Source organism: Homalodisca vitripennis, chromosome 4 (assembly GCF_021130785.1).
Source record: "Homalodisca vitripennis isolate AUS2020 chromosome 4, UT_GWSS_2.1, whole genome shotgun sequence".
Lineage (NCBI taxonomy): Eukaryota > Metazoa > Arthropoda > Insecta > Hemiptera > Cicadellidae > Homalodisca > Homalodisca vitripennis.
Genome location: NC_060210.1, coordinates 70,236,299 through 70,260,656, shown reverse-complemented (window position 1 = coordinate 70,260,656; position 24,358 = coordinate 70,236,299). Strand labels below are relative to the sequence as shown.

At 31.9% G+C, this 24,358-nt stretch overlaps 1 protein-coding gene across 6 annotated transcripts in view; it reads right to left on the bottom strand.

Annotated features, from left to right (window-relative positions):
- LOC124359488 (transmembrane protein KIAA1109 homolog) overlaps positions 1-24,358 on the bottom strand; it is a 227,975-nt gene that overhangs the window by 100,708 nt on the left and 102,909 nt on the right. For all 6 annotated transcript variants that reach the window (XM_046812256.1, XM_046812252.1, XM_046812254.1 and 3 more), the window contains exons 41-44: positions 20,114-20,251; positions 17,049-17,232; positions 16,805-16,963; positions 14,913-15,044 (exon numbers count right to left, since the gene is read on the bottom strand). In XM_046812256.1, coding sequence (XP_046668212.1) covers positions 14,913-15,044; positions 16,805-16,963; positions 17,049-17,232; positions 20,114-20,251 — 613 coding nt within the window. The remainder of the gene's footprint in view (positions 1-14,912; positions 15,045-16,804; positions 16,964-17,048; positions 17,233-20,113; positions 20,252-24,358) is intronic.

The following is a 24,358-nucleotide window of genomic DNA, read 5'->3' as shown; positions in this document are numbered from 1 at the left end:
TTTCCCTCTGAATTCAGCCATTGTCAGTTATGAGGTAGCAGTCTGTAACACAAGTGGCTAGAAATTACGATATAATTAGAAATATTGAAAGAAAATTATTACAATTCTCACAGTGTTGACAAACATACTTACAGCCAGAGATGGTGAAACACAAGTATCTAGCAAAGCTGCACAGGTCTAATTATATTGTTGCGTTTCGACTTAACGTTTCTTAATATAGATTTGAATAGTAAATGTTTTGCTGTGTAATAAACTAATACAAATGTAAGTTTTTCCATCTCTTCATTATACCTTAAGCCTACAACTTAGCCACTTTTTGTTCTTGAACAACACTACTGAATACATACCATAACCAAAAGGAATATTAGGCTGTCCACAAGGCAAATTTGAAAAATTTCATCTATACATACAATGCTACCCTTCTAGTTTATATTGAACCTCTATAAACATATATTTTAACACCTGATCAAAACAGTATCAAAATACTACATCTTAATTTAAATTGACACATTACTGTAAATTTATTAATTAAAACTATTGAAATGAATTTAATATTAAGCTAACAATATTCTTGCTATAAAACCCCTAAAAATTACTTTAAAATTTGTATTATTCTTTGTATTATACTACTAATTGAGAACAAACAATTTATATTTATACACAGTAAACATGACATAATTCAAATAATATTGAATGGATATGTAAAGATACTGCTTACAGGTAAAAAGAAGTTACCCAATATATCATTATAATCTAAACTTGCCTTAGGCTTGCTGGGGGCTACGCCCCCAGGCCCCCAAAGTAAGTGCTTAAAATTTGGGGATGAGTGGAATTACGTGACAGGTTAAATCCGTAAATTAGAATTAGAATGTGTTGATTTTTATCCCAATTTAACCTAAGTTTTGACTTTAAGGGCATTTTGCAGCCTAACCGTTAGAGATACGACAAAAAGTGAACCTTTCTTTTCGGAAATTTAATTTTGTATTCCGAATGTGTCCTCGGATTTGAGGAAAAGGGTGATAACTAAAGTCCCAGATTAGGTTTGCCAGGAAGTGAAAAGTAGAGTAGCCTATTTAATTTTAACCAAACTTTTGAGTTTGTGGGCGTTTTGTGGCTTAACCGTTAGAGATATGAGAAAAAGTTACTAAACCTTTCTTGTCCGAAATTTAATTTTGTCTTTCGATTCTGTCCTTAGTTTTAAAGTAGGACATTTGGTTTAGCCGGTACAAAGGTTGGGAGAAAAGTGTGCACTGGTCAGATATTGTGAATTGTTTAGTGTAAATGTAATAAAACCTCGACACTAAGTCAGTATTTGAGGGGTTTAAAAGTAAAAATGTCATTGCTTTTCAGACTTTTCCCGGTGGTTTGAAGGTAAAAGCTATGTGCGTACAAAATTTGGTGTTTCCAGCACTTCTAGAAGTGGGTTAGAATTTCGTATACCCTATCAGTCAGTGAGTTACATATGCGGCTGTACATATATATAGGGATAAACAAGCTAACACTGAGCTCGAAAGACTATAAAATAATTGTTCTAGAAAATAAGATTGATACAGTACCGTATGGTTATAAAGATGAAACAAAATCTTATATATTATATGAATTAAATAAACTCTTTTTAAAAATTAAAAATAAATTTGGAAACGCTCAGCCAATTCGCGATGTGCTCTAGTAGCCACTTATACTAGTCACTGGTTTACGAAGTAATACAAATTCAATCTGGAAATGTTATTAATTGCACCAATTCTATTCGGAAAAAATAAGAAAACCCTAAAATTGCCAATTCACAAAAAAGATTTTGCTATTGAGAGCATATAACAGGCTTACGGAAAGGTATACAACAAAAAGCTACTGAACCTTTTTTGTAGATCCTATTAATGGCTATTTAATAAAGCGTTTAAGTTTAAGCTAGGATAAACGGGTCAACCGATATCATCTCCAGTAAAAACATTTCCATGTCAAAGTGACAAAATATTAGCATTTATTGGCCAAACCAATAGAGATAGGGCAAATAATCACTGGACCTATTTTGTAGATCGTTTTATTTTGTATTAAAATTCGCTTTTTAATGTACCCTAACTTTAAAGGTTCTGCTAATATAAAACCCAGAAACAAAATTCTGAAGTGAAACTTAAAAAAGCGACACATTTAAACGCGTTTTGCGGCCAAACTATCGAGAATAGGCGAAAATGTTACTGGTCTTTTTTGTAGATCACGCAATTTCCTAAATCCCACTGAAAATTTGTTTTGAGCTACGACCAACCGAGCCGCTATCGAGCCCGAAAGGTAAATCTTTAGGCGAAAATTTCCAAAAAATTTCACTTCATCGCATTTTGCGGCCAAACAAATCGACATAGAGTAAAAAATCACTGGACCTTTTTTGTAGGCCACTTTATTCCACACTAGCGTTTTTCCATCAGATCGGAGCTAGCTCCAACGGTTCTCCTGCTATCGGGCTTCAAAGAAATGCCTGCAAGAGTGAAAAGTGGGAAAGTTTGCCAATTTTTTTGACGGGTTTAAAAGTAAAAATATCCGGTTTTCAGACTTTTCCCGGTGGTTTGAAGGTAAAAGCTACGTGCGTGCAAAATTTGGAGTTTCCAGCACTTCTAGAAGTGGGTTAGAATTTCGTATACCCTATCAGTGAGTGAGTTACATATGCGGCTGTATATATATATAGGGATACCGGTTGTATATGTTTTAAAGTGTAAAACTCAAAAGCTTAGTGAAGTTCTGTATTCAACGGTTTTTGAATGTTTATTGTGAGTACTTTTCAATTCCAATGAAAAAAGACAAGGCCCATCTCTCCTGTTTACCCTTTTTCTGCCCTTTCCTCAGACTACAGGTCCGTGCCAGAATCTTATCAAGAGTACTGGGAAAAGTCAGTACACTACAGGGTTAACAGTTTACTGATTATGATGGATCCGAACCTGTCACCTTAGCCTGTCCACTCGTAGTCCTACAAGAGAACACTATAATATGTTCTTCAATTTCTTTATACAAAACAGTACTCTTTGTACAGTAAGTTTTAATTATTGAATCTTAAATTAGAATAAAAACAGAGTTCACCTTCTTTTAATACTAACATGGATCACTATGAAAGCAGAATTAAATTATGGGCCTTGCATGGTTCAACACTCAGTTATACTCTGAGCACGTTTTGTTACCAATGAAAAATGATAACGTGAACTTATGAATTGAAAGTATTGTCTAGGTTATTTGGTTATAACTATTACTGTCAGCGCTTTTTATCACTGGCATTTCCTTTCGGATTGCAGGTTTTTACTAGCATTTCTCTGGTACGTAGTCTTTAAAAAAACTATTTACAAAATTTATTTTGCTCAGATAGGGAAGAATAGTCTTGTTGGTGAAATGTAAAAGAAAAGTTTCATTCAGGACGAAAGAATACTCTAAACAGAAAACTTAATGGAATTTAGTGGTTAAAGCTATAACAAATATCTTAAACTCTGCAGAAATGTTTAAATTAATTACAAATGAAATGAAACCTGTTGGAAATTTTATAAGAACACAGAAATCAAATATTGTTCTATAATATAATATTTAATATTAATTATATATACTTATATTTAATACTTTAGCTATATATTTATGTTTACTGTATATTATTATATGTAATAAAACTTATACTTCACTGCTACAATTTATTTTCTGAAATAGAACTGCTATTCCAAAACAATGCGTTAATGCTACTAAAACTAATTCACTTAAAATATATAGGAGAAAATTGTGTAGAAAATAATGCTAGGCGCTCAAAAGTTAAAGGCAAATTATTCAGACTGCAGAAAGATTACTTATAAATTGCCAACAAAAGCTACCTACAAAACAGTTTTCTATGCAAAATGCATCACAACAGGCAGAAAAAACATAAGTACAATGCAATTAAAAAAATTAATATCTGGTTTATTGGAACAAAGTAGTGCAAAGCAGATTTTGAGGCAAACATTTTTAAAGGCCTGGAGTAAAAGCAGAGCAATAAAAATAATCATTAATACATATATAAACTGTGTCAACCATTTGCACAATCTTCATTAAACTTTTTAATTTAACATTATTTATTGTTAAAGATGAAATATAAGATATTTTCTAAATATTTGTTTTATTAATTTTTAAATAAATCACTGTTTTATATAAAATACACATGAGTAAAATGTTTGAATAATTTTTTTAAAATATACTAAACTTTATGAAATAAATGTATAAAGCGTTAGGGGAACAATTTTACAAAAGAGCCGATATTGAGCCTGATAAAGTTTTAATTAATACTAAATTTATAACAAAAATGTCAGCATAAATACACATATTTATTTCATAATTCTACTTGTTACGTTCTTTAATTAAAGATTTGTTGTATATGGAGAATTAATGGTCCGAATAAGGTAAGTAGAAGATCAGTCTCATATTCTTAACCTTACAATTTTAATAAGTTAAAGGTTAAGGTTGGTTACTATTCTATTATTTAACATTTTCAGTATTGTTGTGCATTTTGTTGGTTTTCCTCTTCATTAAAACTTTTTAAGCATACATTGCTGATAGTTCTATCATAAAATACAAATACATTTTTTATTAAATTATGCACCCAAACAAATCGTAGACAAAAATTCGTAGATGGATATTTTTTGTTTTAAAATTGAATTGCTTATAGATTTTGAACCAATTTAATACCCTACATTAAAATGAAGGTGTTACTCTGATACAAGCAACAATACAATAACTATGGAAATACAACTGCTGTATTATTCAAATGCTGTTGTATATTACTCAAACAGATTGCAAATATGTTTAGAGAAAAAAAAAAAAAAAAAAAAAACAGTTATAACTTACTGCAGCAAAAAGAAGATAACAATTATCAATAGCTTACTTTATTATAGCCTAACAAAGATACTACATTATAAATACATTTTTCACAAATATTTTTTGTATATTTTATTTAGGATAGATAAATCTTTCTAGGCAAATATTTTGGAACAACCATGTTATGAAATAGAACTTGAAAACCAACGTGACTGCAAAAAATAAATGATAAATAAAACAGACTCCTTTATGTGGAGTATAAAATGGAACTGGTAACTGCACAGGATTATTGATGGGAAGAAATAGGTAGAAGATGGTACCAATCTTACTTTTATAATGCGCCTGTGTCCAAGGCAAAGGTTAGACAGGCCATTACACCAACTCTCAATTTTTCATAAAGGTTTGTGTTTTATAATTTGCCATTTTAAATTGAGATGGAAGTGATAGAAATATTTTTTACCACATGTTACTATTCTATGAAGGTCATCTCAACAATTTGGGACGGAAGAATAGTTTTTTGTGTTAGAATTACTAAACTTCATGCATGTTCAAAGTAAATTCCCTTCAGAATCAATGCAACTTTAAAGAAAAACTTTCTGAGTTGAAAGCACTGTTCCTAAAGAATAAAGCATTCATTACTTTCATTCTTCAATTTTTGAATTCTTGATTGATCATTACTTTTTCACCATTATTGGAGTAGGCTCATCTAAAAATGCCCATAAATGACTCTTTTCATGATTTGGAACATCATAAAATGGTATTTAGGTCTCATCATAGTGGAGATCAAAATGGAAAAGTATTGAAAGTGTTAAATTATCAAATGATAATTTCTCTTATTTTTTTAGCTTGCCACACAGACAAAAAACTTATATGAGCATCAACCTCGATATGAAAACCGACTTTTTGGTTATAAATCTTTAAGAATCTTATAGATACTTTAAGAATCTTCATATCAGCTGACAGTGATTTAAGTATTATTCATGTGATCGACAGTTGGTTATAAGTTATAAATACATGGGCTACGTATAAAATTATCATTTGGTATGTACGAGTATAACCAATTTTATTCATTCCCAATTCTTGTAACTGGGAATGCAAAGCCAACTCAGAAAAACTGATGATCCATGTTGTTAAGTACTACTACTGACCATTGAACAATCACATAAAGTAGATAAGATTATCACTGAATGAACACTTTACCCATATCTCAAAACATTTAGGGTGACTAAAAAAATCAAATCCATCCCCCTAAAAACATACACAAAACTTTGTTACCTTTTCTACTTTTACTAGTCTTTTTGTGGCATATTTTTGTTCATTTATCAGAATTCATGTACCAATAATAATACAATCTTTATGAAATAAATGCTCGGCGATTACACAACAAATACACATTATAAAAATGAATCTCCATTTCATAATTGATTTAACAACTCTCAGCTTAATGTATAGGGACATACTTTACGAGATTTTGGGATAATTATGTAATAGAGTAAAATAAAAGTATGCATCCTAACTCAGTAAAATAAGACAAAATAAGGATGCAACCTCGGAATGAAAGATAATAAACTAAAAATTTTCATACGTATTTATTTTGATGGTATAAAACTTACCTCAAAAGTCTCATATAATCACTTGTACGCGACTTCAGATATTTAAGGTCAAAGTTCACGAAAATCAGTTTTTTGCAAATATCTCGTTTCCCTTATGCTAAATGACTTCGAAGGTGGTTAGAGAAATTGCAGAATGGGACATTCTCTTCAACTTTTGTCTGAAGTAATTTTATGTACGTTCAACCCTTTTTGAGATACAGCGCAAAGAGTAGGGGACCGCTTACCTGTATATACGATAATGTGAGGTCAGCCAGTAGAATACAATAAATAAATGAGTTATATTGTTAATTATTCACTTAATATTATTATTATTACTTAATACTATTATTATTATTATCATTATTATTACTTTTTTATTATTATTTATTACTTAATATACCATATTTATAGATATTAATTATAAATTATATATTCTCTAATTAATACTTATTTTATTTTTACCAAACATACAATATTAAAAGAAATATTTCAAATGAATTTTAATTATATATTTATTTATTGATCCAATAATCAATTTATTAAAATTACAAATATAAAATATTTTTTTAATATTAATGATTAATATTTTTGTTTTAATTTTCTTCTTGTTCATCGTCTTCTTCTTCTTCTTCTTCTTCCTCTGGCTGTTCAATATCGGATTCATTATCATCATTCTCGTTTACTAAAGTATCAGAATAGAAAGATTCAAGAATATCAGGTGCATATTCACTTTCTTCATTGAAATCATCTGAAGTTGATGAAGCGTTGAGGCATGATTGTCCATTACACTGCCCACAAATTAAAGTGCATCGAAATCCTGATTTCCAGAGTAGCAAATAGCATGATATTTAGCCTCAGCAGCTACCAAGTCATGTTCAAAAAGTATACGATATTTGACTAATTTTCCTAACAAGTCGCCTCAAGAGTACTTACTTTACTGATGGTGCGTTTATACTTTTCTTTTTTTTCTGTGACTTCATCAGCTACTTGACCACAAAACAAGCAAGATGTTTTAAAACCAAATACCTCTTCTCGTTTTTTACGAGGTGGACTTTCTGCAGTTGGAGTTTTTCAATTCAATTCAATTCAATTCAATTCAAATAATCTTTATTCATATTTGTACATTGAAATACAATAAATAGTGTCACAATTCATCAGACTATATCTAAGTATGTTCCAGATATAATTTTTATCTAAAACCTTATAGTTAAATGTCTAAATCTATGCTTTAATACATTGTCGAAAACATTTTAAAATTTCAATTAAGTTGCATGTTGTTTCTTAGGCTATAAAATTCGTCAAATGTATAAAAAGCATTTTTAAGCAAGAAATTCTTTAGCAATAACCTGAATTTTTTCTGATCATTTATTTCGCCAATTTCTTTTGGAATAAGATTTAAAAACTTTACACCATTATACGTATGTGGTTTTCTTCTTAAACAATTCTAAATTATGATTATCCAAAACTATTTTATTTTTATTACGTGTGTCGTAATGGTGAATATCATTGTGTGTTAAAAATTTTCCTAAATTAATTTTGACATAAATAATACATTCTAAAATATACAGGCTATGAACTGTTAAAATTTTTAAATCAATGAAATGTTGTCGTACCGAGTCATCATTATGTAAATTTAACATTGCTCTTACAGCTCTTTTTTGGCAAATTAAAATTTTATGGAGATTTTGGTTGGATGTACCTCCATACACACATATTCCGTAAGATACATGCGATTGAACGTGAGCATGAAATACACTTTTTAATACAGTTAGATTACATAAGTTAGACAACCTTTTTAGAGCATAAATTCCAGAATTAATTTTAGTTAAGACATGGTCAATATGCTGATCCCAACTCAGATGGCTATCAATGTAAATACCTAGGAATTTGGTTTTAGGAACTTGGGATATGACCTCAGTATCAATATGAATTTGGACTTGGCTATCTTTCCTATTTTGTTTTGTTGTGAACAACATGTAATTAGTCTTTTAAGCGTTTAAGATTAAATTGTTATTAAAAAAGAATTCTTGTAATTTTGATAGTTGAATAAAAGAGTTTATTTCTAGTTCTGTATCTGTCTTTGTAGAGATAATAAGATTGGAGTCATCTGCGTAAATGCAGAGTTGGTTTTTTGTTTGGTTAATTTGACTAAGACACCTAGGCATGTATTTTATGTAGCAGATAAATAACAATGGGCCTAAAATTGACCCTTGGGGTACCCCATACTTAGTTATTTCTGGTTTTGATTTATATTTCAAAATTTGGTTGTTGTTTACTTTGGCTATTTCTACAAATTGTTGTCTGTTTGTTAAATAGGATTCAAACCACTTTAAATAATAATTTTTTATTCCTAATTTGTTCAATTTTTGTATCATTTTAATGTGGGAAATACTGTCAAAAGCTTTTGACAAGTCCATGAAGATTCCAGCTACTTTATTTTTCCTATCCATTGATTCGATAATTGATTCTATAAAGCAAATTAAAGCAGTAATGGTAGATTTGTTTTTTCGGAACCCATGTTGTTCAAAGTCAAAAAGATCATATTTTTCTAAATGTGTCACTAGTCTTAAATACATTGCTTTTTCAAAAATTTTAGAAATTGATGGTAAAATGGATATCGGCCGATAATTTTGAATTTCAGTTTCCTCACCTTTTTTAAAGATTGGTATCACTTTTGAAATTTTTAGTTGACTAGGAAAAATCCCTGAGATGAAAGAAGCATTTATTAAATGTACTAAGGGTTTTATTAAGGGGTCCTTTGCAAATTTAATGATTTTAATGGGGACCTCATCGTACCCACTAGACCACTTGTTTTTTAGAGAGTTCAAGATATCATCTACCTCTTTTTCATCTAATGGGGGACACCTAAATTCGGGAATTTTGGTAGGAGTTATATCTTCATCATGAGTTGGGGGCATACTACTTAACAGGTTTTCAATAATATTAACAAAATAATTATTAAAACTATTTGCCACTTGGCTAGGGTCTGAAACACTCCCCTTATCAGACTTTAAAACATAACTTTTCTCTGCTACCTTGGATGAAGTTTTCTTTGTTTCTTTATTTATGATTTCCCATGAGGTTTTACCTATGTTTTCAGAGTTTTTAATCTTTTCATCATAAAAACTTCGCTTTGCATTCATTAAATTACATTTATATTGTTGATTTTTATTCTTAAGACCTCTCTTAAACATCTCTAAGCCTGAGTTTCTAGCTAATTTGTTTAGATGGATGAGATTATTTTTCTCTTCCTTTAGTTCTTCTGAAATCCATGTTTTTTGTTTTTGTTGGATTTTTTTAGAATTTTCGGGAAAGATAAATTAAAATAATATTGAAAAATGTTGTGAAAAGTGTTGTATTTATTTTCGATAGACGATTCAAAAAGGGTTAGCCAATTTTCTTTTTCTAAAAGTGATTTAAATAAATTCATGTTATCTAGAGAGAAATTTCGTGTCCAAAATTTTAAATTTTGATTATTTGTATTGTTTTGAAAATTCATTAGTTCTATTATTTGTCCATCGTGATCTGATAGTGCAGTTACCACTCCTTCAACTTTTAACTGATCCGTACTTATATTAGTTATTATATTATCAATACATGTCTTAGATGTGGCAGTGACTCTGGTTGGGAAGTCAATTAAATACTTCATTCCATTTCTTAAAAGAATATTCTTTAGCTCTTTTGATTCATTTGTATTTTTAAGGATGTCAATATTGAAATCACCCATGATGATGACATACTTTCCTTTAGATATTAAAAATTCAAACAAGTTATTGTCCAAACAGAGTTTCATCGTCTTCTGCACGTCGCTTCGATCCAGTAATTGAATGTTTACTTATATACACTTTTCGACAATCAACATGCACCATCACAGAAGTCAAAGTATACAGGGTGAGTCAGAAATATGGTAAAATATTTTAAGACGTGATTGTAGAGCTAAAAATAAGAAAAAAATGTTATATAAAGGTAGGTCCGGAAACGCTCCATTACTAAGTAATGGCTGGCGAAAGATTTTGCTTTGTTTTCAGTTCACCTGGTGAAATTAAGTGATTCTGAAAGGTTTTGTTCTTACTTTTTAACTCAAATAAGATGGATGTATAAAGAAAATCACCTGAAAAATCAAATAAAACCACTCTAGAGGTTGTAGTGTGAACAGTTTTTGAGAAAAAGTATGAAATTTGCCAAAAATCTAATAAAAAAAATACCGTCTTAAATGTTTGATGTCGAATAACATTGTTAAATGACCATTAAACAAATTGTTTTTCCTAAAACAGATTGTAGAGAATTTATTTCTGAAAACAACCATAATAAACAAAGTTAACTAAATGTGTAAAAAAGGTATGAAATCGACTCCTTACGTATTACACTACACAGCAATGTTTTGCTGTTTTAGAATAAGGAATGAGTATCTGATTGGTAACAGCTGGTAATAATTAATTATTTAAACAACAACTATTTAAACATTTTTAAATAATAAATAATCAGCTTGGCATTTATTATTAGATGACATAATGATGTCACCTCCTTGTTGAACAATACAACAAACTGTAAATATACTATGTGCTTGTGTTAAGTATTTTAACCAGTTATTTCCATCCATTTTATTAGTGATTTTGTGTTGTGTGTTTCATTTATTAAAAATGGAAGGTAATATTCATCTGTATTCAAACTCTGATTTAGAAGACATGCATTTTAATGTATGGTTTGGGACGCTGCAATAGTACTTCAGCAAGACGTCTGTCTAGCAAGAGAACTTTCCTAACCGCAGGTGTCAAAGCGCAAGATTTTTGCCACTGTTCATCAACGCCTATCTGAAACAGGTTCTTTGAAGTCTTCGGAGCATAGTGATGCAGGCATCGCCCGATCATGTAGGACTGTTGAATTAGAAGAGTTGGTTCTTAATAAAAATTCTGATTATCCTGAAAAGAGCACTAGAGAATTGTCACTACAGTTCAATGTCAGCTAATCTAGTATTCGGAGAATACTTCACGAGTACCAGTAACACCCATACCACTTCCAGCATGTCCAAGCAACTCCATGTTCCAGCAACTCTTTTGCCACAAGACTACGCTCCCCATGTTGTTTTTGTCGATGGCTTCTGTTAAAATGTGCTGATCCAAACTTTTTGAATACAATTTTGTTTACCAATGAGGCTCACTTTACAAGAACAGTTATCATTAACTTCCATAACAACCACATTTGGGCAGACAGAAAGCCTCATGCTATCAAACCTAATCGCCCACAACATCAGTTTTCAGTAAATGTTTGGGTTGGAATCTTAGCAGATCATTTTGTCGTATTCGTGCTTCCTCCCAGGCATAATGGCGTGGTGTACTTGAACTTTTTAAGAGACGAGCTACCTAACCTGCTTAATGATGTACCTCTGAATTTGCACCAAAACATGTGGTTTATGCATGACGGAGTACCTGCGCACTACTCTCTGGCTGTTCGTAGACACCTAAATGAGAGTTTCACAAATCAATCGATAGGCCGAGGTGGACCAGTTTCATGGCCAGCAAGATCACCGGACTTAAATCCTTTGGAATATTTTACCTTTCGGGACATTTAAAAACATTAGTTTACTCTTTCCCAATAGACACCATTGAAGAACTCCGATTAAACGTTTCTAATGGCAAAGAAACCATTAAGCAGACACCTGGAGTTTTTGAACGGGTCCGAAACTTGATGAGAAGACGCCTGAACGCGTGCATTTTGAACAATGGAGGTCATTTACAGCATCCTTTTTAATCTTTCGGTAAGACTAAAAGCGATTTTAGATGTGTATTGTATTTAAAAATAAAATTTTGAACTAAAAATGTTTATTTTTCACCAGCTGTTACCAATCAGATACTCATTCCTTATTATAAAACAGCAAAAGTTTGCTGTGTAGTGTGATACGTGAGGAGTCAATATCATATCTTTTTTACACATTTAGTTAACTTTGTTTATTATGGTTGTTTTCAAAATTAAATTCTCTACAATCTGTATTTGGAAAAACAATTTGTTTATTGGTCATTTAACAATGTTATTCGACATCAAACATTTAAGACGGTATTTTTTTTATTAGATTTTTGGCAAATTTCATACCTTTTCTCAAAAACTGTTCACACTACAACCTCTAGAGTGGTTTTATTTGATTTTTCAGATGATTTTCTTTATACATCCATCTTATTTGAGTTAAAAAGTAAGAACAAAACCTTTCAGAATCACTTAATTTCACCAGGTGAACTGAAAACAAAGCAAAATCTTTCGCCAGCCATTACTCAGTAATGGAGCGTTTCCGGACCTACCTTTATATAACATTTTTTTCTTATTTTTAGCTCTACAATCACGTCTTAAAATATTTTACCTTATTTCTGACTCACCCTGTATAATAATTTATATGACTGTCAATACTTGCAGTTTTTAATGTTTGTAAGCCACGCACAACACGCACTTTCTGATATTAATTTATTACAAATAAAACAACAATCAGCCATTGCAATTAAAAGATACAATCACAATCGTACGTCTGTTAATGCTAAGATGTTGTTTTCAACTAACGGATAAAATAAATTTTTATTGGTATAGAAATACTAACACAGAGAAATACCCTACCATTCCCATAATAAAGTAAAATATCTCACCACCACTACTGTACTTATACATAGAAATTCCAAACTCATTCGTTACGGTGTATAGAAAGTCACACAAAAAACCAGTCATATATAACAATGGAAGATCTGCTACAGCTTCGCAGAAACAGCAAACGTTGTACAAGAGATATGTATTTCGAGATATAATATTCATAGTAATATAGTAATATGGACGAAAAGTATTTCTTTTAATATTGTATGTTTGGTAAAAATAAAATAAGTATTATTTAGAGAATATATAATTTATAATTAATATCTATAAATATGGTATATTAAATAATAAATAATAATAAAAAAGTAATAATAATGATAATAATAATAACAATAATAATAGTATTAGTAATAATAATAATATTAAGTGAATAATTAACAATATAACTCATTTATTTATTGTATTCTACTGGCTGACCTCGCATTATCGTATATACAGGTAAGCGGTCCCCTACTCTTTGTGCTGTATCTCAAAAAGGGTTGAACGTACATAAAATTACTTCAGACAAAAGTTGAAGAGAATGTTCCGTTCTACAATTTCTCTAACCACCTTCGAAGTCATTTAGCGTAAGGGAAACGAGATATTTGCAAAAAACTGATTTTCGTGAACTTTGACCTTAAATATCTGAAGTCGTGTACACGTGATTATGTGACACTTTTGAGGTAAGTTTTATACCATCAAAATAAATAAGTATGCAAATTTTTAGCTTATTATCTTTCATTCCGAGGTTGCATCCTTATTTTACCGGACTATCCTGTATGATGATAGTGTTATCTACTTAATGGCCATTTTCCCTGTGACGCTTGTAACCCTAGATACGGATTGTGACAAGGTTTCTACGGTTTCACGCCTGTGCCTTAACTTCTTACCCCTACCATACACAATGTCAGAAGGCTGAAGAGGATTGTTGGTCCCATAACAGTAACAGCGTAAGCTAAAGCTCCTCACAACACCCAACTCCACTCCTTATGTCAACAAGCTTACCCCAAATAATGTGGACGTCAAGGGAAGATTCCTTGAAAACACTGTTTATTAAAAGTTGACACAAATGCATTCCACAGTTATTGTTTACTAGTAAGAAAAATAATATTATGGAGAAATGGTTATGTATCCCCTCACCACATCCCTGTATTAATACTTCTGACAGCTGCCATCTATACTCAGATTAAAATACGGAAAAAACAAAAGTTATATATTTAGTCACTCTTCTTTTTGGTATTATAATGTTAATACGAAATCCATAAAAATATCTACTTAAGGGGAACTACAGGTACATCATATTTTCTCAGTAATATCAACTAGAGTACAAGAGATATCAATGCAAGCCTGGGTTGTGAGACAGTGTTGCCAGCTATAATGGAAGAATAAGTGATAGGATAATCAATTGAATTCAACAATTGAGTAATCGTTACTGCTCATCTCTTTTCCTCAATCCTTTACTTTCACGATTTAAATTAACACGTGTTTACACTACGACACAGAACATGAGTAAAAAATAATAATACTATAAATACATGCAGAAGAATATATAACAGAAGAACAAAATGGATGTAAACAACCAGAATGAAGCAAGACATCATCGTGTCACCTCATACTGTGAATCAGCTGATATGACAATGTGGCAACCCTGCCAGGTGAGGGGGAAGTAGGATGCGGTAACTGCCCAGGCCAGGCTTACAATGATGTTTCTCGTACTATAATAAGGTTATCCAAAATATATATTACATTATAAATTATTGAGACTTTCCAACAATTCTTCAGTAAATTTTCTCAATTCCAACAAGTTACATTAATTTAACACCATTTGTGTTTTAGTCACACATTATAACATCACTACTGTAAAGTTGAGATTAATTAGAAAAATTAGAGTAAATATCTTTGTCTTACCTCATCAGGATCTGGGATGGCAAAAGTGACATTCATCGGCTTCCGCAGCAAATGTTTACTCTTGAAGTTATGTTCCAACAGTAGAGGAGTGTACAAGATATTCTTCCACTGTCTACTGAGCACTATAACTCCCTATAGCGTAAAACAAAGCAATAATAAAAGTAATAACTTAATTTTAAAACATCATTTTTGGAACTAATATTGTTTGGTTACATTAAAACAACGTTATATTATTAATCTGAAATAAAAATCTCTAGTTAGTATGATTGTAAGTATTATTACAACTGTAAGTATTACTAGGAAAAACATATTTGAGTATACAGGATTTTTCCGTACATTTGCCATCATTCAATACAATCAATTTTTTTTATCACTGAACAATGGCAAATGTCCAGAAAAATCCTGTTTCCTTCGCAACCCTTCCGTTGTCAAAAACAAACTTCAAACAAAGAATTTTAGTATACCTGATCAAACCGTTGATTTAAAATTTTTTTTATGTTTGTATATTTTTATTTTTTATTTGTGCTCTGACCTGATATATACTTGATATATTTAAGTGGTAGAACTTGTTAATTACATACAATATTACTGAATTGTCTAACAACAGATTCAATTATTTAGTTACAATTTAGAGTTAAGTTCTCCAAGTTAGAAATAATTAAAGTCCAGTAAAAATACTTGTTCTGATTGTTTTCTACTGAAAAACGTAATCTGATTCAAATTATGAGGGTTATCTAGAACCTAACAGATGTTTTGACACAGTGGGACTAGTGTCACTATCTTGGCGTCAGAGCGTTCCTACACTCAGTGCGCAACCAGGGCAGATTATGCTTCATGCCTATCTTATTTTGTATAAAGTAGAGTGTTGAAATAAGCGCTGCATTGAAAATCAAGCCAATTGCAAAGTGCAATCTGTGATAAGGTTTTTGTTAGTGAAAAATCACAAACCAATTGAAATTTATCACCAGATTTGAGATGTTTATGGTCAAGGAATATTGAGTGAAAGCCGATTGAGACAATGATGCACTGATTTAGAAATGGACAAGCCAGTGTTCATGATGAGCATCACAGTGGTAGGCCTAGTCTTGTGATTGATGAATTGGTGGTGAAAATCTATGAAACAATCTGTGAAAATCCTCATTTCAACTCTCATAAAGTTTCCCCCAAATTTCATGTAGTTTAGTTCATGAAATTGTGGTTGGTACACTTAGTTACAGCAAATTTTGTGCCGGTAGGTTCCAAAAACCCTAACAGAAGACCACAAAAAAAACAGAGACTTGCTGCAGCACTGACTTTTTTAGAAGACTACGAAAAGTGGAAACCAAGTCAACTACCTCCTGTTCCCAGCAATGAAGATGTGGCTCGCTAAGCAATGATTTGATGCTGACGCTGAACTAAATGCCGGTGTAAACCAGTGGTTGAACTCACAGGTGGCAGATTTCTACAGAGAGGGTATTGAAAAGCATGTACCACATTATGATACGTCTTCATTTAAATAGCGACTATGTACCAGTCATTTTCATATTCTGACAGTACAATTAATCTAAATTATTTAAATTTTTAAGTTTAACAAAATTATATATTTTATATAAAAATTTATGCTGTTATATTATAATTTATAATGTGAGATAGTAAAATGCTAATTATTTATAAATAAAACATCTTTATTTAAAAATCTCTAAAAGAAAGAATCAATGAGTTAAGTTTTGATCATGTTTGACTTCTCTTCATTTTGAAACACTCAGAAGTAATTATCTTATGATGGTAACATGTGGCATACTTCACTATCATCAAGATTTTCCGGCTCCAACCACATCGAAAAACTACTAACTGAAATGAAATTTTGAACTGATTAATTAATCACAATTAATCCAGGTACAAGCCTGACATACTTGTCTAAGAGTAGAAAGATGGGGCAGGTCAGTCTCATGCAGGTTGTCCTCTATGTTGGTGGTAGTCTGTAGCAGGTACTTCTGCAGCACAGTGCACAGCTGACAAGATGGATCTTCTTGTAACGTCTTGGACAGAGGAGTGAATCTTCCATAGCGACTCTGCATCATTCAACAATAGTTACTACACACGTTTCTTACGTTGAAACATAGTCATGGAAAGAGGCAGCTTTCAAGCATACTATACCTTGATGGGCATGTGTATGCCTTGCATGTCGAGGGCCTCGGCCATCAGACAAGTGACGATGGCAGTACAGCGGCGGTGGTACCGACATCGCAACATGTGGACGACGCGGATGGCAAACCGGTTACTGGGATTCATCCAGGCATTGATTGCAGGTGACACTGTACTCAGGAGGTTCCAGTCCAACCTGACACATAAACCATTACTTATAGTTTTCTTATTTGAACACAGTAAAAAACATACAGTATAATAAAATTTAGCAATTCATCCTGAGAAAAATTTAATTTAGGAAAAAAGCGAAGTAAATATATAACCGTAATAGAGTACCTTAGATTTAGAATACTAAAAGCGAGTTGTAATCAGTTAGGTCTCATTAAATTTTTTTTAATAAGTACGGAAATATTTGTATTTCTAAATATTAAACCTGGAAATGGCAAGTGTTGACATCATGTATTTTATTTCCCGTTTAGATAACTGCATCTAATATCGGGCCTTTTAACTGTTCTACAATTTTTGCTATTACGTCTTTAAAATATGGTCTATGTCAGTTCTGATATTAAAAGAAAAAAAGAATGTTCAATTTACCTAGATGATAAACTCTCCGATGTTTAATTTTCCTATAAATGTCAATATGTTTTGTTTACATTCTCTAGCGTAAAGACCATTGATATGTCCTGTAATTAATCAACCAGTCTACTCAGTTATTGTTATTCCAATAATTAGAGAATTTGTATTTATTTGCTTGAGTTAATTGTTATTTATAAACCTCACACATTGCTTATAGTAATAAGTATTAAATAAATACAAGTTTCTGTGTGTTTCAATGAACTGTAGTTTCTGTAATAGTACAAGTATCTCATGATCTAACTGAAGAGTTCACATATATAAAAGTACAAACAAATTATGTAGATATAAGTTTTATGGGTAAACAACTATTATAGCCTAACAAGTGAACTGGAATAAGTTATTAGTAAAAATCTTTAAAAATCAAAATGGAGAGTTTTTCTACTTTTATGAAAAATTGGATTTTGAAAATATTGTCTGTTATAATGTTTTTATTTACAATTTCCACACTAACTTTTAACCTTACGTTTTTACTCAGAATTACAGTACAAATCCTAATTTTGGAATGGACAAAAATGTTTGAATTAACTTTTTTAAATATTTGTGTTTTTATAGTTACAGTAAGTTAACAAATATAATTCAAAAATTTGTTAACTTCAACTATACTTTTTCATTTATGTAGCGTTACTGATTGTATTGTATCACTGAACAATGGCAAATATCCAGAAAAATCCTGTTTCCTTCACAATCCATTATCAAAAACAAACATAAATAAAGAATTCTCATTTTTTATAGAAAAATACTGTATAGAATATACGTAATATGATATACTTATTTCAGACAATACATATTATGGTAATAGATAAATACAAGGACAATACGCCACACCGCCACACCACATGTCGTGTAACACGCTTTGCTAGGAACACTTGCAAAATTTCAAGTCTACAGCTCATTTCATTCTCGAGATGTCCCGAGGTCAGATAGACAGACATACATCATGTAGAAAAGAAATTATTGTATACCCTGACATACAAAAAAGAAATTGTGTCAGCCTACTAAGTGCTTCAATGACACTCAGCCAAATTCTACAGTTTGACATGCACCATCATGGAACTCATTCTTGTCTACGTAAAAATAAAGTTTCATATAAAATTAAAAGTTTACAGATTAAATCTTTCTTGAGGTACGTTGCAAAATTCATACTTTTCTTGATTAAGTTATGTTTCATAGCAGTGTTCAAATAGCAAGAGTTTCAGTGAGCTAGGGAAGGTACTACAACATAAGAGTGTGCTAAAATAAAATTTTGTCACCAATTTATAACATTGACTTTCCGCTCTATTATTTTTTTCATTCACCTATATAAATAAAAATGTACATGTTGAAACATCATATATTGTACTAAGTTTGTTTAAAGATTTATTTATTCTGCTATTTTCTTGTTGCCATGATTACCCATAATACCAATATGAAAATATTTACCATCGCTCGGCCAAATCCTAAAATCCCATGGTGACATGCACCATCATCAAACTCAGTGTTTCTAATAAATAAATGAAGATTTATGAAACATTTGAACTGTATAGGTTAATTCGTTTTCGAAATATCATATGGACAGACAAAAAGAGAGAAATTAAATTTTTTCATCCCACGAATGATACAATTTACTAACGCTCAGCCAATAACGTGAAGCATAAGGTACCAAAAACACTCAGACACAGAGAAATTCGACTCTCATCTGTTAAACTTAAATTAAATACCTCAGACATTTACAATTGTAAAAGATGGTAAAAGGTAATTATAAACAAAAGAAACGTGTTCATTTACAAGAGTAAAATATTTTTTTAATAGTTTATCCAAGTAAAAACAATGACAATATTCATTTATAATGGTTTTTTCCAAAACTTCAATTAATATTTTATTTGGTAATGTTGACCACTTCTCTAAGTATTACTGTGTTAGTGTAGTTCAAGTAAACCTTTGGTAAATAGAGTTACTAGCAATGGTGAGTAAAGCCTCCCATACACTATCATACTCTATTCGATGAACCACATTGTACCAGGATTGCTTGAAGTTGTGAAGCACAAATGTTCGGTAGGCAAATCTCCCTACACTATCGATTCTGGTCAGCCACACAAGGCCCTAACACAGTACATATGCAGTTTGCATGCATTTACTGCAGAGATGCTAAACCATACATTTGGTCAACTTGATACAGTATGATTTGCCCAGCCCAATCCGGTCTAAGTCTTCCATTTGACCAAATTCGATGAAAAGATGAACCAGGTTAGATAGTATATGGAGAGTTTTAAATGGTGAGTTCAAATTAGAATTGAAGAAGATGTGTTTTTCTTTTTGGAACCAATAAATTACAGTAAAACTAATTCATTAAAACTAAAGATGAGTAATGCCGGTCAGCACATTTGAGAAGAAAATGCATCATTAACTTAGCAGAATTTTAAAACAAACCTAGTTGAGTAATGCTACTAATAATCAGTATTTACCTTGTGAAATCTATTTTACGGGTGATGGGTGCTCGAGGAGGAGCAGCAAAGTTGAACCAAACTTGTCGTACCTCAATGACACAAGATGATGCATTCCCATTCTTTCCATTAAGAGCCACTGCACTCGGTTGGGTTGAACTACAAATAAGAAATAGCAGTACACAGTAAATAGGATGAAACAAAAGACAATCAAAATCTTTTTATGCACAATGCATATGTGCACCCATTCCCAGCATGCCTTGTATATGAAATGATGCCATTTCCAGTGAAATCATTTTAGACTGCTGTTTACTATGCGAATTTAAAATGTTCAAAACAGTTTGATCAACTCACTGCCTGCGAAGTATAATTAGTTATCTGGTTTTTGACAGCAACGAACATTTCAGTGGCAGATATTCATAGACAGATAAGCAAAGTGTACAGCCCTAATGTGATAGGTGATAAAGTACAGAAGTAAGTGAGAGATTCCAAAAATTGATGGGAAAATGTCCACGAGCACTGTGATCTGGCCAGCCATCAGTGATTGGTGAATGTCATTGATGAAAAGATTTGTGAAGATCGGTGAATTACCATTTCATCATTAACACTGGAATTTCCTACCATACGTAAAATGACAAAATTGCACAAAACTATCTGAATATTTGAAAATTCCCAAACAGAGCTTACATTGGGTTCCCAGGCTGCTTTACTGAGGATCACAAAATGAGGAGAATGGATTGTGCTCTTGAGTTTTTGGTTCAATGTCATGAAGAAGGTCATACACTTTTAGAGAACATTGTCACAAGTGAAGAGACATGGGTTTCTCACATAACCCCAGGTTTATCTTAGTTATCTTTTTTTTAGGCAACACATGGGGACAGATAAGGTAACATGTTTATCACTCATCCTGTACTGAATATAATTTCACAAATACACATTAATTTTTGTAAATGAAATCACGGGTAAAGGACTAGTTATTCTCTTGGTTGGTGTGATTATGTACTATTTAAGCGATAAAGATTAAACACACGAATAGTAAAGTACAAAATTCAGCAGGAGAACTAATTAGTTATATGAAATAATACATGAACTAAATTACTTGCTAAGAGATGAACATAAAATCTAACCTGCACCTTTTACAGAAATTTGTTACCACCTTTTAACATTGAAACTAAAGGAAAATGACCATGAAAAGTATGATAAGTGTCTAGTCCTAGCAATAAACATTGCATGGAAGCAAAACATCAGTACATCAGTCGTTATCGGTCGGCCGATGCTGAAGGTCGTACAGATAAGCCGCTCCGTGCACGTGTAGCCGAGTGTCCCGCCGCCTACCTGTCCGCGCCGGTTTACTGAACTCATTTTTATTAGTTTGATAACTTTTTATTTTTCTTATCTTTATTTTTTAACACCACTGCTCTGTGGCACGTGTTGGATAAAAGTTCAAATAGAATTAAAGTACAATAATTGTTATATTAATTATTGTGGAATATAATAAATTGGACTGATTTAGTCGGTGCGTTCTGAAAATTGTCACATCATGTTGTGTGCAAAGTGCAAATCCGGGTTTTCAAAAGCAGAAGAAATGGCCCAGTGCGTTGAATGTAGGTCCGCATTTCATGCGGCTTGCTGCCGACTCCGGACCGCGAAGAAGTTGCAGAGAATGCGGAATAATGACTCTTCTAGGTGGCGTTGTGATGAGTGTTCTGAAGACTCATCGTCCCTCCAGGGTCGTTCCGATAGTGAGGACTCCAACATACTGAAGGTTTTAAAAAATATACAGGACGACATGGCACAATCTCGCAAAGAAAACTCCAAGAGCTTCGCGACTCTGGAAGCCACCATGACTTCCGTCAAAGAATCACTGGATGACGTGAGAAACAAGCTGTCAGCGGTGGAAGCCGAGAATGCTGTATTAAAGGCGGACTGTGAAGTCTTGAAGGCCGAAAATAGGAATCTTTCGAAAAAGGTGTTTGATATACAATGTGAGGTACACGAATTGCAACAGTATTCACGGAATAGAAACATAGAAATAAGAGGTGTTCCGCCGACAGCAGGTGAGAATGTTTATGCCGTTCTAGAGACATTAGCTAAAGTTATTGGTGTTTCCTATACTAATCAGGACTTTAGTATAGCGCACAGGTTGCCAGGGCGTAGCAATTCCATTGTAGCGCAGTTTATTTCAAGATCTCGGCGAGCAGAATGGCTGGCAGCGGCGAAACAGAAGAGGGTGAACACAACAGATCTGTCGCGGTCACTTCCGCCCGGCCCTGTTTTTATAAATGAGCATTTAACTCCCCACAACAAGTCGGTGTTATGGATGGCAAGGTCTCTGGTGAAGGAAGGAAGATTGGCCTACGCCTGGATTAAAGACGGCAAGATACTTGTGAGGAAGACTCCGAGTTCCAAAGCGGTCCAGGTGTGGTTTGAACGGGACGTCACGAAAGCCGCCTTTCCCCCGAAACTGCCGGACGAGAGTCAGGCCGAAGACAGCCAACGATCAGCGCCGAACAACAACAGCAGCATCAGCCCCCCAAAAGGACAAGTAAATTAGTAAGATACATTGGGAACTTAATTAATAAAAATAGTGATAGCTGCTCAGGGTTTATTATTTTTTATATTCTTGTTTAGTTAAAAAATACTTTTTTTTAAGTTTCGTATGTATTTAACGAGTGTACGTTTACTTTGGTTGATTGAATAAGTATCTGTTATGGTATTGGACAGACACAGTCTACCATTGTATATGTTGCACACAACTTTGTAACTAACTGTATAAAACCTGAATGTTTAGTTCTCAACATAAAAATTTTTAGAGAAAGCTTTTTATTTATTTAATTCATGGAGACTTTGTTTGTGCTTTTAAAGTACACGATAAAACTTAATTATTTATCTATTTTTAATAGTTTACTATTTGTTTCTTAGTTTTTAAATAAGATTATTTTTCTTTACAAATGCAACATAGTTTCATTCATTAAATGGAAAGAAGTGGGGTTTTTTTATTTATTTATTGTTAAAGCAATGATACAATAATATTTATTTACCTTATATGTATCACTAGAGTTTTGTTTTTAAATATGAAAGATATATTTTATTTGTGTATTTCGAATAAGAAATATTTTAAAGTTTATTTTCTTTAACAAGTTACTTAAACACTTAAATTAAATTGTAATGTTTATTGTTTTAAATCTATGCATAAGGAACATATACACACAATTGTAAGGATGATGATGAATGTAAATAATTCCCCTTATATATGTGTATATGTGTATGTATGGACTTGTATTTGTGTGAGTATATTATAATTATATTGACATTGTTATGTCACAAATCTGATATAATTTTTTATGTTTGTTCATGTCAGAGGATTTAATATCCTCTCATCGTTAATATTATCTTATTAAATTCAAATTAAGTTATGTTATAGTCAGATATCATTATATTACCCCAGAATAAACAGAAGTATGCAGTAACCAGATATTATATTTGAACCAGTAATACATTTAGTTTATACTACCAATGGTTAACATAATGTAGTTAGTTTTTTTTTTATAGGATTAATAGAGTATGTTTGTTGTAAGGTGTCCTCTAGCATGCTAGTGTGTATATGTTGTTAGTGTTATACTAGGGCTCAGTGTGTGCTTGGGAATGAGAGAGATTGCATGACAGTACGTTGTGTGTGTTAGTGAGTGAGTGAGTGAATGAGTGTGCGCGAGTGCGTGCGTGCGTGTGTGTGTGTGTTTGTGACATTCTATCTATGCGATGATTGGTGCTTATTTGTTAATAAAATACCAATATTATATCATTTGTTTATATCAGTATAAATTATCTGTGTATAGTGCACTTATTAGACAGCACTTATACTTATACAACTGTATAGAAGTTTATAATAAGTGTTATTGTATTATTTTCTAGTTTAATGTATATTCCATTTCTAAGTAGTTTCTAAATTGATAATTATGAGTTCGGAAAAAATATAGGTCGCAAAACATAGCGGATCGGTGGGAGGCTACTAAATAAATGGAGTCACCTAACGACTTGGATATTTCTAGTACTGTTGAATGTCTAGAGTTTGAAAATAGTTTTGATTTTAAATATTTTTTTTCTAATAATTTAAATAACGTAAATTTAAAAATTTTCCATTTGAATATAAGAAGTTATTCAAAAAATATTGATAGTTTATTGGTTTATTTGGAATCACTCAACAGAGATATTGATATTATCGTTTTAACCGAGGCCTGGGTTGGTGACGACATGATCGTGTCGCAT